The sequence below is a fragment of the Callorhinus ursinus genome, unplaced genomic scaffold, assembly GCF_003265705.2.
Source record: "Callorhinus ursinus isolate GAN/ISIS: 27379988/994484 unplaced genomic scaffold, GSC_fseal_2.0 scaffold57, whole genome shotgun sequence".
NCBI classification, from domain to species: Eukaryota; Metazoa; Chordata; class Mammalia; order Carnivora; family Otariidae; genus Callorhinus; species Callorhinus ursinus.
The window spans coordinates 694,367-710,189 of record NW_027397119.1 but is presented as its reverse complement, the minus strand read 5'-3'; the positions used below and the strand labels follow the sequence as shown (position 1 = coordinate 710,189).

The window sequence follows — 15,823 nt, the reverse complement described above, 5'->3', positions numbered from 1 at the left end:
GGACTATGGACTTCTGTGTCCTAAGGGAAACTAATTTATTTTATGCTTACAGTGGCCCTATGAGGTTGGCAGGGCAAATGTGTTATTGCTTTTCCCAGATGAGAAAGAAGGAACTGAGAGGGCAAGGGACTCTGGTGAGGTTACGACTAGTTGGTCTGCAAGGGAACTTAAGACTGGATCTCTTGCCTCCTGCTTACCCCTTTATCCCAGCTCACTCCCAGTTATTATGCATCCATTAGGCATGTATTCTGTGCTACATGCCAGGCACATTGTGCTGATGTGTTTGTGTTCCTGTAGGTGTGCATTTTCTGGAGACTGTGTGCAGTTTATGTAACCTTTATGCACATGCACACGAACATGCCCTTGGAGTCCTTGCGTGCCCCGAGGCCAACACAGACCACGTAACTCAGAGAGGAATCCCCAGCTGGGGTTTCTGTTGTCTTGTTATTCCTAGGTCACTGGGCTTCACCATCTCCCCAGAGCCCCAGCTAGTTGGGAAGGTAGTTTGGATATCAAGGACAGATCCCCAGGTAGGGGGCATGGAGCAGAGGAACCAGCCAGCCATGCTTTAATAATAATAATAATTACTATTTCCTGATCATTTATAGTTTGTGAAGAGTTCTCATAAATATGATCTCATTAAATTCTCACTCACCCCTGAAAGTCAATGTTATTATTTTTCTCATTTGCTCAGATACAAAGGAAGGATAAATGGCTTGCTCACAGTAACCCAACTTGAGGATGGACTTGAACTCAGGTCATTTGTCTCTAAACTCTGTTCTCTTTCCACTGTGCCTTTCTATCTCTGAAAGGGCAAAGAGCTTATCTTCTTTCTAGCCATGTGGAGAGAAGCAGGTGAAAACTCAATGCCAACTACTAGGAAGCCCCCAGTGACGCTCTCTGTGCTCAGAAAAAGACCAACTCAGAGCCGGGAGCAGCCCCAGACCAGGGACCTTCCATCAGCGGAGAAAGAGCCTGAGCAGTTGGAGCTTTCTGCCTCCCCATCCCTGCATCGGTCCCTTTCAGTCCCGGGCATCTCCCATGGAAGCCTGGGCCAGGTGATAGCAAGGTGAGGCGATACTACAGAACCAGAGAGAGGAAGGTGGTTTCCAATCTCCGTGGCCTGAGGCGGTCTCTGTGTCTTTGAAGAGTCAGGGGGTGGGGGGAGCTCTCTAACCACATCCACCCTCAGCTACTGCAGCTGGAGGTGAATACCTCTACCTCCAGCTCCCAGACCCGTGTCTATGCCGCTTTTGTCATGCTGTTTTATTGTACTTGTCTGTTTTCTTCCACGAACATCATTTACCACTGTGAGGCTGAGCATGGCACCTTATACACAGTTAAGTTGTCCACTAAATTAACTCGGCTTCAGAAAGGCCAATATCTGTGTTTCCTTCCCGGCCCCATGGAATGAACTCTGCTGCCCACCCTGGAAAGAACTGTTCCGGAAGGGTAACTCCTGCCTTTTGCTCCACCTCTTGCTCCTTCTGGAGTGTTGGGGCGGCACATTAGGGGCCATATGTGGCCATAGCTCAAGCCCCATGTTTAATTTTGCGTTTTCAGTAATCAAGCTGAGGTTCTGTCTTCACCTGTCTGGTTCCTTTGTCTTATTTCTCAACTCTTCTACCAGTCAAGAGCGTGGAAGAGGTCAGCAGGGATGTATTTGATGATCATCCCCCACCCCCATCAGAATGTGTCTAGAGGCTCTGTATCAGCTTATATTTAGAGCCTCCTCAGTCACCTCCCCTGACCTGGGCTATTATAGGCCCAGCTAGATCCTTGGTATCTTCCTCAGAGGTAGGGGGCTAATTGAGACTAGAACTCGACTTCTTAAAAATACCCACTTCTAATGGTGCAAGTTCAGGGACTAACTCTTCCACGCTGGAGATCAGAACCTAGTTGCCAGACCTTCCTTTTTGTGACATTGTCTTATCTAATTCTCTCCACACCCCTGTGGGAAGGTACTGCTATTTTCCCTGCTGAGGGAGAGGAGCAATGGCTTGCTCAGGATCACAGGCGAAGTCTGAAGGTCAGTCTATCCTTTTCCCACTCAGTTTCCTTTTTTTTTTTTTTTAGCTCATTTACATGAAAAAAGTTCAAAGTTATAGTTGCTACATTCTTCCTAATTACACAATGATAAATCTTTAACTGAAAAACAAATGTATGAGAAAAGAAGTGCAAAACTCCGAGGAAAATGGTCTAGAAAATATTTGATACTTGCCTCGCACCTATTTCGAGGACGAAGGACCTCTGTAATTCTCTGTAATCCCTGCTCATCCCGAGGTCTCCTGTCGCTAATACTTACTAGTCAGCCACCTCTCGCCTTCAAAATACACCCCTTCTCCCAATTGGCTGCTGCGGTCTAAGAGAGACAGACAATTGGAAGAAAGTGGCTCTTCTATCTGAATTATACTGCTACTTTCATACGCCTCCCTCTTCCCTTTGCGTGGCCCTAATCAGTTACGGACTAGGGTTTCTCAGCCCCCATTCCCTGTCCTTCAGCCCCGCAAGCCCCCAACCCGCAGGCCCCGCCCTCCACACTCCGGGTGCTTTGCGTCCTCCCCTTTAAGGCCAGCCCCTCCCCCACGCCCACACCTCCCCGGCCCCGCCCCGCCTCCCCAAGCCCGGCCCCTCCGACCCTCCCCTTTAAGGACCGGCCCCGGACGCAGACGAAGCTGTGACGCGGCCGCCGGCCCCCGGGCTGGGTACATTGTCGCGCGGCCGCTTCCCCCCCGGGCCGGGCCCCCGCCGTCCCGCGGTCCCCCGAGCTCCAGGCCCCCGGGGGGAGGGTGGGAGGGACGGAGCAGGGCTGGTGGGCGCCAGCGGCGCACGGCGGGACCCACGGAGCCCCGCGACCCGCCGAGCCTGGAGCCGGGCCGGGGCGGGGAAGCCGGCTCCAGCCCGGAGCAAACTTCGCAGCCGGGCGCGGGGTGGCGGGGACCCCGTCCGGAGCTGGAGGAGGGGGCGGCCGCGGGCCCTCCCGCTTCTGCTCCCGTGTCTCCGGGCACCATGCTGTCCAACTCCCAAGGCCAGACGCCGCCGGTGCTGTTTCCCAACCCGCCGCCGCCGCCGCAGCCCCCCGCCCCGGCCCAGCCTCACCCCCCGGGCCAGCCGCCGCCGCAGCCCCCGCAGCAGTTTCCCCAGTTCCATGTCAAGTCGAGCCTGCAGATCAAGAAGAACGCCATCATCGACGACTACAAGGTCACCACCCAGGTCCTGGGACTGGGCATCAACGGGAAAGTTTTGCAGATCTTCAATAAGAGGACCCAGGAGAAATTCGCCCTAAAAGTAAGTTCGGGGGCCGGGGGAGGGGAGGATGGGCACGGGGCGGGAGAGGGCTCCCGGGGACGACCCCCGCCTCGCCCTGCGGAGCAGTCGAAGCTCACAGTCGCCAGGCGCGATCGCGCGGACCCTTCCCGGACCCGACGTCAGTCCGACCGGGCCGCGGAGGAGTGGCCGCGGCGGGGCTGTTGGTCCCGGGAGCCCGAGGGGAGCCAAGTGCGCAGCAGGGGGCGGGCGGGCCGCGGGGAAGGTCAGGTCCGCGCGGACCACGCCGCCAGACCGAGTTTCCGGTCACCTCCGGGTGTGAGTGGCGGGACCCGAAAGGACTCGTGAGGACTCTGCCATTTTGGGGTTTGAGCGGGATCCAGCCGAGGCGCAACGGTTGGCTTCGGGACCACTTCTGCTAATTTCACCCCGGCTCAAGGAAGTGATTTTCGAGTGTGTGGTTCCCCATCCTCGCCTCCCTCCTTTCTTCTTTCTGCGGGCACAAAAGGCCCATTACTCATTGAGCTGGTTGGTCGGTTAGTTTGGAGAAGTCGGATCGCAGAGGTTTATTTAGCCTCGCTCCTTATTTGGGAGCCGGAATGTGTGATTTCACTTCCCTGGGCCTCCCGAGCGCGGCCGTGCCGCCTTGGGGCGCGCCGGCCCGGGAGGTGCCAGGCTGGAGATTCCTCGGGGACACCGCCTCCCCCCGGGCGCGGGGGAGGGACTGTTTTGATCCGAGAGCAGGCCCCCCTCCTACCTTCAGTGCCTGTGAGGCTCCAGATGGGAGGCCAGCAGGCTCCGGCGCGATGTCTGCTGTTTCCATAGCTCCATTGATCATTGTGAACCCGGTGTCTAAACCACGGCTTGGCCGGGTGCTGATTCCGCAAATCGGAGATGGCCACTTGAGCCCTGGACATAGGCGATTGGTGGACAGTAGGAAGGAGCGTTATCCTTGAGCTGGGGAAACCCAGCCTCTTTTTTTTTTTTCTAAGGGGGTGTGGTGGTTGGGGGTGGGGTGGGGATGAGGATTTAAGTGAGAATACCTATTTTAGAAGTTAAACAGAATGGATTGGAGGTCTGATGAGATGGGTGGGTCCCCAGTGCCCTGTGAGCCAATGTTCAGGGTCACTAAAAAGGTTTTCTCCTCAGACAGGTTTCAGATCAAACCACATCTCTAAAGGTGACACATCAGGCCTGTTTCCCCTGGGGCGTCTTAATGATTGGAAGAGAAGAAAAATACTTCCTGTGTTATATTCCCCCCCCCCCCGCGCCCCCCCTCAGCTAGCTGTCTTTCAGCTACTAATGCACGACTCAGATCGGTGTGATGGGTGGAACTGTTGGGATAGATAATTAGATGTAATAAAGCTGGCATTTGCAGTTGCAGAGGGCAAGCAGGTCCAATTTCCAGATTTTAAGGCCTCTAAAATTATTTCCTTGCTGCTTGCATCCTCCTTTGGGGGGAGAGCTTTCAGCTAGCCCCAACACTGTCAGATTCTTCGGTTTTTAAGCTGTTGCTGTGGGCTTTATGATTGCTGTGCCTTAGACCACTTTTTCCATACTCATAAGTGGGGGGGACAGGGAGGAGCAGTCGTGGTTTCACTGTGGCTCTGACCTTGGGGAGTGGAGTTGAGTGAAGACTGTTTGACCACAGTTAACCTGTACCGGGGAGCAAGTGACAGACGTTCTTTCTGGGAGAGTTTTCTGTCCCTCTGAGAGGCCATCTGCCTTCACCCATCAGCAGTTTGGGGACGATGGCTGTTCATTCCCTTGGATAGCTGGAATATTATATAAAGACTTCAGAACAAAAGCTCTCAACTTCTTTTTATTCTATTTAATGACACAGAAAACTGCACGCTAAAATGTTTTAGGATGGCAGTTCGGATTTGTTTTAATTCAGATTTCTGTTCTTATAATGAATAGGAGAGAGATTTGGATATTTCCCTCTTGTAAATAGTTTTGAAAGGAAAAATCCAGCAGCATTCTAAATAACACTCATAATTCATTCTCCTCAGGTTAGAAGTGGGTGAAGATTGAAGTCAAGTCTGTTTTGACAGGCAGTCTGCTCCCAGATCTTATAAGTTGACTCAACTGTTAAATTGTAGATTCCCACACATCTTTGTGTAGAAACTTAATAATAGAGGAAGAAAGAAGGTATGAGGCATTCAGAGACTGACAGCAGTGTCAACAGCACTTCCATATCCAAATATTGGCTAAGACATAATTACAGCTTTTGGGGGGAATCTGGTCCAAAGAATCCTGTTTGAGACATACACCAAAGAGATTTCTAGATCTTGAATCTTGATGAACTTAACCTTAGGTGCTGAGTAGTGAAATGATTTTCAAAACCAGGAGTGTTTTGATTATAAAACAAGGGGGGTGGATGTTGTGGGCTAGCACGGATTGCCCCATTGGGAAGGTGCCTGAGGGAAAAGGGATCAGACCTTTACTCTACATTGTGTGTTAGGCTGTTCCTGGGGATTTGGGGCAGGAGCTGTAGGGTTGGAGCAGGGCCTCGGATGGGGTTCTGACCTCTGCTGTTTCACAGCTCTGAGAGTGGATGGGAGGTGGTGGCTACCGTGCCCTGCTCCTTCTATGGTCTTTTTTTTTTTTAAGATTTTATTTATTCATTTGACAGAGAGAGAGACAGCCAGAGAGGGAACACAGCAGGGGGAGTGGGAGAAGGAGAAGCAGGCCCCCCGCCGAGCAGGGAGCCCGCTGTGGGGCTCGATCCCAGGACCCTGGATCATGACCTGCGCCGAAGGCAGACGGTTAATGACTGAGCCACCCAGGCGCCCCTCCTTCTGTGGTTTGGTGACCTCTTAGTCCTCTTAAGTGAAATCAGTGCTTTAAATAAAAAAAAAAAAAAAAAAAAAAAGGCCAACTCGAGCTGCTGCTTTTCTGCTTCCACCTCAGAGAGCTAACACTTCAGGGCTTTTAGTGGGTGCCATGACCTCACCTCACCATCTCTCTGGCCTGCTGTTGCTTCGCTCTGGGTCATACTCACACTTCGTCGGGGTCGTAAAGGGACTTCAGAGGTCATCTCATCCAACCGCCTTGTCTTGCTGATGAGAAAACCAAGACCCAGAGCAAAAACTCACTTGAGGTAATAGAGCTGTGCACTTGGCCGAGGCAGGATTAGAACCCGGGACGCCCGACTCCCTGTCTCAGGCCTCTTCCCACTTCACGACCGCAGTGATGTCCGCAGGCTTGGACCTGGGGTCGGCTGCTGCTGTGGAACTCCTCACGCCTGAGGAGCTACTCTCTTAGCCCCTTGACAGTTGGCGAGGAGGTGCCGGGTGGGTGTTTATTGCCTCCGAGGTTGGAGGGGCAGCTTATATACCAACTCAGCAGCTTCATGAGTTTTAAATCGGGTAAGAAGCTTTTTCTTAAAAAATTTTTTATACTATCTCCACCCCTTTTAGGGAGTTATTTGATAGAAATCTTATTTTTTGTCTAAGAACGTAGGAATTCTATTAACTGTTTCTTTGGTGAGGACACCTAGTCTCAACCCACTTGTGTAATATAATTGGTTGTATTCCCGTGGGGGTTCCTCAGCTGCTTCCTGCTTCACTGTGTCATGGTGACTCTTGGGTATTAGCTGAACAAATTTAATTAAAGCTGGCACTGTTGTCCCTCTCTGCTGCGTGACTCTGATTAGTTGAAGCATATTATTACTTTACAAAATATAGATTGTTGTCATACCTTATCTCTGTTTATCTTTCCATTGCGTGGATTAGAGAAAACAAGGTCCTGTGATGTCTTCTCCTTTCCTTTCTCTGGTGGTTCTCCCTCCCCAGGTCACTTTGTGTCACTGTGGTGTGTCTTCCTTTGGTGTTCCAAAGGGGAGATAATTGGCACCTCCCATGCTTGTTCTGGAAACAGAGGGAGACACAGGAGCTCCCCCTGCCCCAGAGTACAGGCAGCGTCCTATCCAGCACACCTCATGCTGAATACCTCTTGGGGAGCAAGATTGGTAGCATGGCTGCGTGAGGGGCAGTGTCACAAAATGGGGTTTGCTGGATGGAATCACATGGTGAGGAAAGTTTCATTGACTAAATCGGCCTCTTTTAAAGAAAGAGAGAGCATGAGGTGGGGAGTGGCAGAGGGAGAGGGGGAGAGAGAGAATCTCAAACAGGCTCTAGGCCCAGCACGGATTCTGAGGGGGGACTCGATCTCAAGACCCTGAGATCATGACCTGAGCTGAAATCAAGTCGGATGCTTAACCGATTGAGCCACTCAGGTGCCCCAAATCAGCCTCTTTTACATTCACTGTGGTTATAGGTTGTTAACAGTTTGCTGAGGATCTTACTATATGCTTGGTTGTGTAGAGGATACAGACATATAAAGTGCCTTAAAATTTAGGGGGTCAAGAAACCAATTTGGAGAAGGCATTAACAGATGTAGTCTGCATTGTCCAATATGGCAGCCAATACCCATGCATGGCTATTTAAGCTAAAAATAATTAATCTAAATTAAATTAAAAATCAGCTAGCCACCTTTCAAGTATTTAGTAGCTACATGTGGCTACTGGCTGCTGAACTCGATAGTACGGAAGAATATACTCATCCTGGTAGAAAGTTCTACTGGACTGTGCGGGTCTAGAGGTGAAATTGTGTGGTTGGGGATAGAAGAGTTTTGGAAGGGAAATCTGTGAGAATCCTAGGAGCTGCTGCGGTCTCATTGCTGGGCCTCTGAAGTCTGAGCAGATCTGTAAGAGGGGCTGGTGACGCTGGCTCTGAGGGGAGAATAGGGGATCAGATGGGCAAGAAGTGAGTAGGGCTGGTGGCCCAGAATTGAACCGAACTTAGCTTTATATTAAAAGTAGTTTTTCTAGTATTTGAGGGGTATGAAGTAAACTAACAGGCTGTTGTAAAGAAGGGTGACAAATCGGGGTGCCTGGGTGGCTCAGTCATTAAGCGTCTGCCTTCAGCTCAGGTCATGATCTCAGGTTCCTGGGATCGAGCCCCGCATTGGGCTCCCTGCCCAGTGGGGAGTCTGCTTCTCCCTCTCCCTCTCCCCCTGCTCGTGTTCCTTCTCTCGCGTTGTCTCTGTCAAATAAATAAAATCTTAAAAAAAAACAAAAACAAAAAGGAGGGTGACAAATCACTGACGTTCAGACTGGGGAGGCCTAGTTTCTGGTTTCAGAGAACCCCTCCCTCTAGTGGGGCCTTGGCCCCTGTTGACTGCGGCCGGACTCTTGGCGTCCACTGAGGCCGGATCAAAGTTGGGTCAACTCATGGTCCTTTTTCACTTGTGAATTCTGGGCTTTGATGGAGCTTGAAAATAATCTCCAGCTAAGATCTGGAATCAGTGGCTGATGGAAGGGAGGAGAAGAGCAGCCCCAGGCCTCAGGACCAGATATTGGTGGGTGCCTGGGAAATGAAGAGGCTCCTTTTCAGCAGGATTAAGGTATTGGTGCCCATGATTAAGATGTTTTGACTGCTTGGGACCGGAGGAGTTGACCCATCATCAGTTGATGAGTCCCCTTAAGAAGGAGGTGTAGGGATTCAGGGAGAGGCTTGGAGGAGCCAAGCTTTGGGATTGCAGACTTAATCCCTGGCCAGATCCTGGGGTTGGAGGAGGGGCCAAAGCTCCTGACACCCGCAAATGCCAGGGATGTGTGGAGGCCGTGCCAGGAAGAATGTCAGCCACCGTGGGGAAGGACAGGGCATTGGCATCTGCATTGGAGTCCTTCCATGAGGCCCAAGAGGCCCTCCCATGCTCTGATACAGAACTGTCCCTGGTGGTTTGAGGTCCTGCTTCCTTTCTTCTGCGTCAGGTTCTTCCAGGGGCCATGTAGGGTCTCTTTTTTCCTCTCTTCCCTGGACTGCACCCTTCCAGGTGCTTCAGTGTTTTAGGAGGGAGGTGAGCGGGCAGCGCAGAATTGTTCTTTGTGTTCAAAGGGGCCGCAGCTGCTCTGGGTAATGATGGAAGGCCGGGTGGTGAAGAGACCCATACCTCCTTGCACCTTAAAGCTGATGACACTCCCTGGTCATCTTTCTTGACTCCTTCTATCTCACTGGAGCGGAAGGCGAGGCCAGTCAGGAAAGGGTCAGCGCTATGTCCAGGGTCTCACCCTGTGTCTTCATCAGGGACACAGTTCCCTGGGACATCCTCTTAGTCTGGGTTCCTTTGGTTTTTTAGTTGCTAGAGGGATTATGGCCCTTGCATTGCAAAACTGAGCTCCACTAACTGGTCACTAGGCTTTTTCTACGTAGGTCACCTCATAAATGGGGACATTGGTAAAGAGAAGGGGCCATGCCACTGGGCAGCTTGATGTACACCAGGTGTGTAACCCAAATCAGATTTTGTACTTTTTCTCGTCATTAGAGGGATTTTGCATTTTAAGATATATATGGATACAAATTTTTAGAGATGAGCCTCTTATTATTGGTTAAGTGCTAGAGAAGAAAGCAAAAAAAGGGGTCCCGTCTATGCGCTCTCTAACCGGTCATGTGACCTTGAATAGGTCAGTTAAATTTTCCAGGCTTTCGTGCGCGTGTCAGAGGTACAGGCTACCAGTTGCTCCTGAGCAGTGGTATTGGGGGGGGGGGGGGGAGGCTGGGGGGGGGGGGGGGGGCAAGAGGCCAAGAGCTGGCAGGATGGCTTGCTGACCTGCTCCATGTCTGACCATCGGCAGCGCCTGGGCCAGAGTGGATGCCCTTTTGATAGGCTTGATGCTAGGCTTTAGGGTAGCTGCGTCCAGTTAATTAATAATCATCACTGACCAGCTGCTCCTTCTCTTGTGTGAAGACTTGGAAAGTGTTCCAGGTAGCACCTCAGCAGAGGATGGGCTGTGTAACTCAGGTGTGGGGGTGGGGTGCCCATCTATTCTTACCTCGAAGTGGAAAGAATCTTAGTGTAGTGATGTCTCAAGGTGGAGATGAGGAATTCTTTATGTTCTCTGTCTGAAACTTCGTTCCCGTTAGAGGTGCGGGGTCAAACATGGCCGCTGTGACCCGGCTGAGGGAGGGAGTGAGGGCTGCGATCTAACCTACTGTCCACTGGGCAGGCTTTGTGTTGGCTTGTGGCTGGGCTCATCCAAATGGATGCCTTCTTCTAATTCACCCAGAGATATGGTGTGGGCTGGGAGCTGCTCAGAGGTGAGAGGTGGGGACTGTTCCCAAAGCCGATGAGGAGATTAGGATTTACGTCTAGGTACCACTCGCTCCCCCCTCCCCTCCCCAAGGCTGTGTAAGACTGGGTATCAGAAGTCCAAAGAAGCAAGAGGAGAGAGGGATGCCTGGTGCTGTCTGTTCTCTTTCCTCTTCTTCCTGCTCACTTAACGCTGAAGCAGTAGTTTTAGCCCTGAAGCTTTGGGCTGTGGGGTCCTGTGTGCTCCTATGTGGTTGGAGGAGGAAGACACGGTGGCGTCTGGCAGTGCAGTGTTGGGGTCTTTATCCTCTGATCCAGTAAACATCTCTGTGTGCTAGCCCGCCGGTGGGAGAGGCTGGGGCGCGCCCCAAGGTCAAACCCTATCTGTAACTCTTGTTCCCCTCCAAGACTGGCCAAGCCCTGTGTTTATTCTGCTAGGAACCTGAGCTGCCCAGAAGGGTCATACGAAAGGGCATCTTACTCTTGAGGGACGCCCCAGGCATCTCCGTGGCTGGTGTCCATGTAGCATTCATCTGGAAGGTGAGGAGTGGTGGCTAAGGGCGGAAACTGTGTGGCCACCATTCGAAGCCGTTTCTGTCTCAGAGAAGATGAGGGGCACGCAGGGGACTGTACTGTTGATGCCTTCTCTCTGCTTCACTCGTCTCCGCTGAGTCTTTGACCTACTGGCAAGCCCCTGCCAACTCCTCCACCTCACGCTCCTCTGGGGCGCCTTGTCCCCCACCCCTCCGTGGCAGGTGATGGCGTCAGTCACTTCACTGCCATTGTGATGATCCCTCGTGTCACCAGGCTCCCAGCCCACACACGGGACATCTGCAACCTGGCCTCCCGCCCAGGGCCTAGAACTGTTACTCAGCCCCTCTGTCCCAGCAGCTAAAAATAAACCTACCACTGCCGCAGTCTCCCCTCACAGCCCGGCCCCGCCGTCGGCCCCAGGTCTTCCTGCCACGCTGCGGACCTGAGTCTCTCTCCCTGCACTTGGTCTCCCTGTTTGCCCCCCTCTCTTGTAGCCTGGAGTGAGCCACGGCTGGCGCTGCTCCGGGTGTCATATCTCACTCCTAGCGCTCAGAGAGGCAGGTTGTCCCCAACCACCTGCCAAGCCCTGGCCCTAAGACAAAGGCTCGGTGGAGCTGCCTTACTTCTCCGTCAGGGGATGGCTTAGGGGGAGGGTGCGAAAGTTCATCGGAGTCCATGCGACTTTGCCCTGTGCTTCCTCCTGCTCTGGCTTCCTCCAAGCTGCTGGCACGCAGGCCTCCCTGCCCGAAGGGGTGTGGGGAGGAGGAGGAGAGCCCCGAGTGAGGCTGTCCCAGGCGCTCTCCCCGGCTACCCTGTGACTGAGCACGCTACCTGCCCCGGGACTCCTGCCCTGTTGCCCAGCTAAGTTCTCCGCCTCTGCGGTGCAGGGCTTCGGGTTACCACTCTCAGAAGTGTGACCTCACCCTACTGGCTTCCAGAGCTAACTGGGCCCTGGCTCTCGGGGCCTCCTTCCTGAGTCAGGCCAGGGCCCCTCTGGCCTTTCCAGCTTCGCCACCTGCAGTATGTCACAGAGAACGTGGGTCTTTTCTGTCTCCTGATGGGGGGGCGGGGTTACTGGTGATCTGTGTCCACTGAAGTCCACTGAGGTGGCCCCTTGCCCTACTGCTTAGGGGTCCTGGGCAGGTGAGGGAAAGGGGCTCGGGTAGCTGGGGTGCCTGTGTGACTGATAGATACTGGGTAGAGTATTTCTTCTAGCTTGACTTTGGCATTCTTTTCTTTGTGATTTATCTAATCCTTGGACAGTTGTACTAACCGTGCAAACAGGGTTCTGCATTTTTTTTCTGAGCTTGGGGTTTGTTTGGGAGAAGAGGTGTGTGAGGGAGAGTAATAGGAACTGAGGCAGGTCTTGGGGGGCCCTCTGGCTTCAGCTAGAGTTACATACTGGACCATGTCTCCGTGGACTGCTTTCTCCTGTCTGTGCCCCTGGGTCCTCATTTTCTCTGCAGGGAGAGGTTTATCTGCCAAGGCCCATTGGCTTCTGGAGGGAGGAGTTGGGCGTAAATTGCTAAGAGTTTATTTTTAACTCTGACAGAAGGAGCCCCTGTCCTTGGAGTAACCGTACCCTCCCTCTTCTCTGTCCCAGGCCTCCTTCTCTGGCTTCTGTAATTCTTAGAGGAAGGCTTGTAGATTCTAAAGGCCAGGCGTCAGCGGAGCTGGGCAAGTGAAGCCTCTCCAAGTGGAGAATCCTGACTTCTGGACCACGGGGGGCAGGGAAGTAGAGCAGGAGCCCTGGGCATTGGAGGCCACACATGTGGAACTTAGAGCATCCTAGGAATGCAGATGGACTGGTGGAGAGGCCGTAGGGGCCTTGGAACTTAGAGCACCCTGTCGGCTCTGCTGTGCGGGCGAGGGTAGCAGGGGTCATCTCGTGCCCTTCGCCATGCCTCTGTCCGCACAGGCGCCCAGATCTCTGAAAGGTAGAAGGAAATGGGGACAGAATGAGTGTGTATGGTAGCCTGCTTTGTAAATGCGTATGTTTATGGAAACCCTGAAGTTCTGTTACTGCCTCTGACTGCTGGGCTCCCAAGCATCACATCCTTTCTAGCGGAGCCTGTGTGGGTTTCTCTGGGACTTCATACCTTCACGTTCCCCTCCCCTGGCAGGGTGCTAGTCTCCTGGGCTCCTAGTGGGGAGGAAGAGAGGTATGAATACCCCTTCGCCTGTGTCTGGACCCTTCTGATTTCCTGGGTTTGTTTTGGTTACCTTGCCTTAGATTTTTAAAAAAGAACATAAACTAGAGTTTGAGAAAAAAGGAATGGAGAGCAGGGGGTGTGGGGTGGGGGCCAGGAGAAACACACATGCCTCCAAGGACCTCAGCTGGGGAATGAAGGTCTTGCCCCCTCAGTGCCTTGGAGCGCATGGGGGATTACTTTACCTAAAGCCCAGCTCTGATCATGTAGCTTCCCAGGTTAAAACCTTCAGTTGGTTCACTTTGTCGGTAGAATACAGATTTCCAGATCCTTCCCTGATCTGACCCCAGTCTGGCTTTTGTTTTTGTTTTTGTTTTTGTTTTTTTCTGAATATCTGCTGTGTTTAAGCTTAAGTGGCTTTACATTTGCTGTTTCCTGAATAGGACCCTAACTACCACGCCCCCTCCCCAGTCACCTTTACCCACGCATGGTATGTGTGCCATCTGTCCATCTGTATGTTCCTTGCCTCCCTGCCCCACCCCTGTCTGTATCTGCCTACTCCACCCTGTACAAATGCTGCCACTTTCATGAAAGCTTCCACACTAGAAGTGGCTCTCCCCCACCCTGCCCCGTCCAACTTGCCAAGACACTCTTCCCTCCTATCTGTTTCAGTCTGTTTCTCCATGTTCAGGGGGTTCCTCTAGATACTGGATTATAAGTTCCCGAAGACTCAATCTTCAATCTTTTTATATTCTTTTATTTCCATGTGACTGTATGCCCTCATTTAAAAAAAAAAATCATGGAGTATTTTGGCATCGTGCATTGTACCTAGCTGCCTAATAAAGATGTGATAATTGAATAATAGTGGGCGTTACCTGCATAAACATAAGGTCCCGATGGTGATCCTCAGGTGGAGGGGGATGAGGGGTCGGCTCTGGGCGTGGAACAACATTGGGCTAGGCTCTCTGAGACTAAGCCAGGGGTCTAGTAAAGAAGTGTCTGTCCCTGTTCTTCGTCCTGTCTGCTAAAAAGCCATTCATAGCAGAACAGTCTTCTGGGCATTTCTTCCCTCCACACATTCGGATCTGCTGACTCAAGCTGTCACCTTCTGTTTCTGCTAACGGATTTCTCGTTCTTGTACGGGCCCTGACCACAGTTTCCCATTGATGCCTCTTCTCTTTCTCCTCCCTGTTCCCTGTTCCGGAGCCCCTCCTTTTCCTGTTCCACTAAGGAGATGGCCCTTCTGCCTCTCAGAGAATTTTAACTGAGGGAGGGACAGACTGTGGACCTGGCCAGCTCTCCTCCAGCTCTTGGTGTCATCTGGTTAGCTCCAGACAAAACAGACCCACAGATGCAGCCCAAGGTGATCTGATGGCTGGCCTTGCTCCTGTGTGTTGCAAGAAGACCAGTGTTGAGTACCAGGTTGCCAGGTCTGAGGTCAGAGGTTTGACTCTCGTGGGGCCACTTAACTCCACACCACAGGTTTGTAGGAGACACAGACCAGGACTGGTATAGGAGAGACCCGGCTTGCGTGGTCCTCAGCAGGTCCGAGAACCTGTCTGGGCCTCGCTCAGTTTCCTCCTTTGTGAATCACAGGGCTCTGGCTTGATCTCAGACCTGATCTCAGAGGACTCCTGCACTGCATGAAGGGCTTTCTGTCACCCCACTGCTAGTAAAACAGCCCTACACTGGGAAGAAGGTGGGCAGCCCAGGTTCCAGACAGCGGGGACCGCCTATTCCTCTCTGCCCTTACTTTGTGCAGGCCAGTGTTCCGTCACCCTTCCCCAGGCTGTAGTATTTTTATTCATTCAGCCATTCAACCAGTGTTTATAAACATGTATTCTCTTCCATGTCTGCCTCCTGTCTTCTGGCTGACGGGCCATCAGGAGGCCCAGATGGCAGGATTAGCCTCGAATGGGAGACTAGTCAGGGTCATCCCCTTGGGTTTAGACCCCTTTAATACCTCCGCTATATGAGATGAGAGGAATTTGGAACAATGAGGGCTGATTCTTTCTAGCAGCTTAGACTAGACTCCTGCCTTTCTAAGCAGGATTTGCCGTAGGGTGCCTTCTATCCCTCTGAGATCTGAAGCAACTTACCACTCAAGAAAATTAATTAGCAGTGCTGAGGATGACTTTTGCAGCCTCCCTAAGGATAGATCAGAACAGCAGATCGACTTTGATGCATACATACAACAGTCTTCAGCCTTCTGCCTCATTCAGATCACTGTTGAAGGTTTAGCAACACTGAAGGTTTCCCAGATTAATAACAAGTCTTTATTGAGCACATACTTTGTGTCAGGCATTGTGTTAGGTTTTTACTTCTCTTCTTGTTAAGCCCTAAAGTAATACTGCAAAGTAAAAATATTTACAGAATACTTATATTTTCCGGAAGGGGAAACATGGTCAGTCAGACATGTTCAGAACAATGCATTCATTAGCAGTGATTTACTGAGTACCTACTAAGTGTTTAAATTATTGTAGGCCCCAGGGATACATTAAGTGTACCCAAGAAACCAAAACAAATCTTGTCTGCATGGAGCTTGCATTCTAGCAAGGGAAGACGGACCAAACATAATTAAATGATATGGTCTCTCAGAAGGTGATAGTTATGGTGGCAAAAAGAAAGGAGGGCAGGAGGCCCTGGAATGCTGGGAATGTGTGTGTGGCTCAGGGAAGGCTTTACTGGGAAGGTGGTGTTTGAGTGCACCTTGGAATGCTGGGAGCAGGGAGGGTCAGCGGGCAGGAGGGGCAGGGAGGGTCAGCGGGCAGGAGGGG

General features: G+C 52.0%; 1 protein-coding gene across 2 annotated transcripts in view; it reads left to right on the top strand.

Moving 5' to 3' along the window:
- The first annotated feature begins 2,818 nt into the window (after positions 1–2,818).
- MAPKAPK2 (MAPK activated protein kinase 2) overlaps positions 2,819–15,823 on the top strand; it is a 45,370-nt gene continuing 32,365 nt past the window's right edge. For both annotated transcript variants that reach the window (XM_025855069.2, XM_025855068.2), the window contains exon 1: positions 2,819–3,288. In XM_025855069.2, coding sequence (XP_025710854.1) covers positions 3,010–3,288 — 279 coding nt within the window. In that variant the 5' untranslated portion in view covers positions 2,819–3,009. The remainder of the gene's footprint in view (positions 3,289–15,823) is intronic.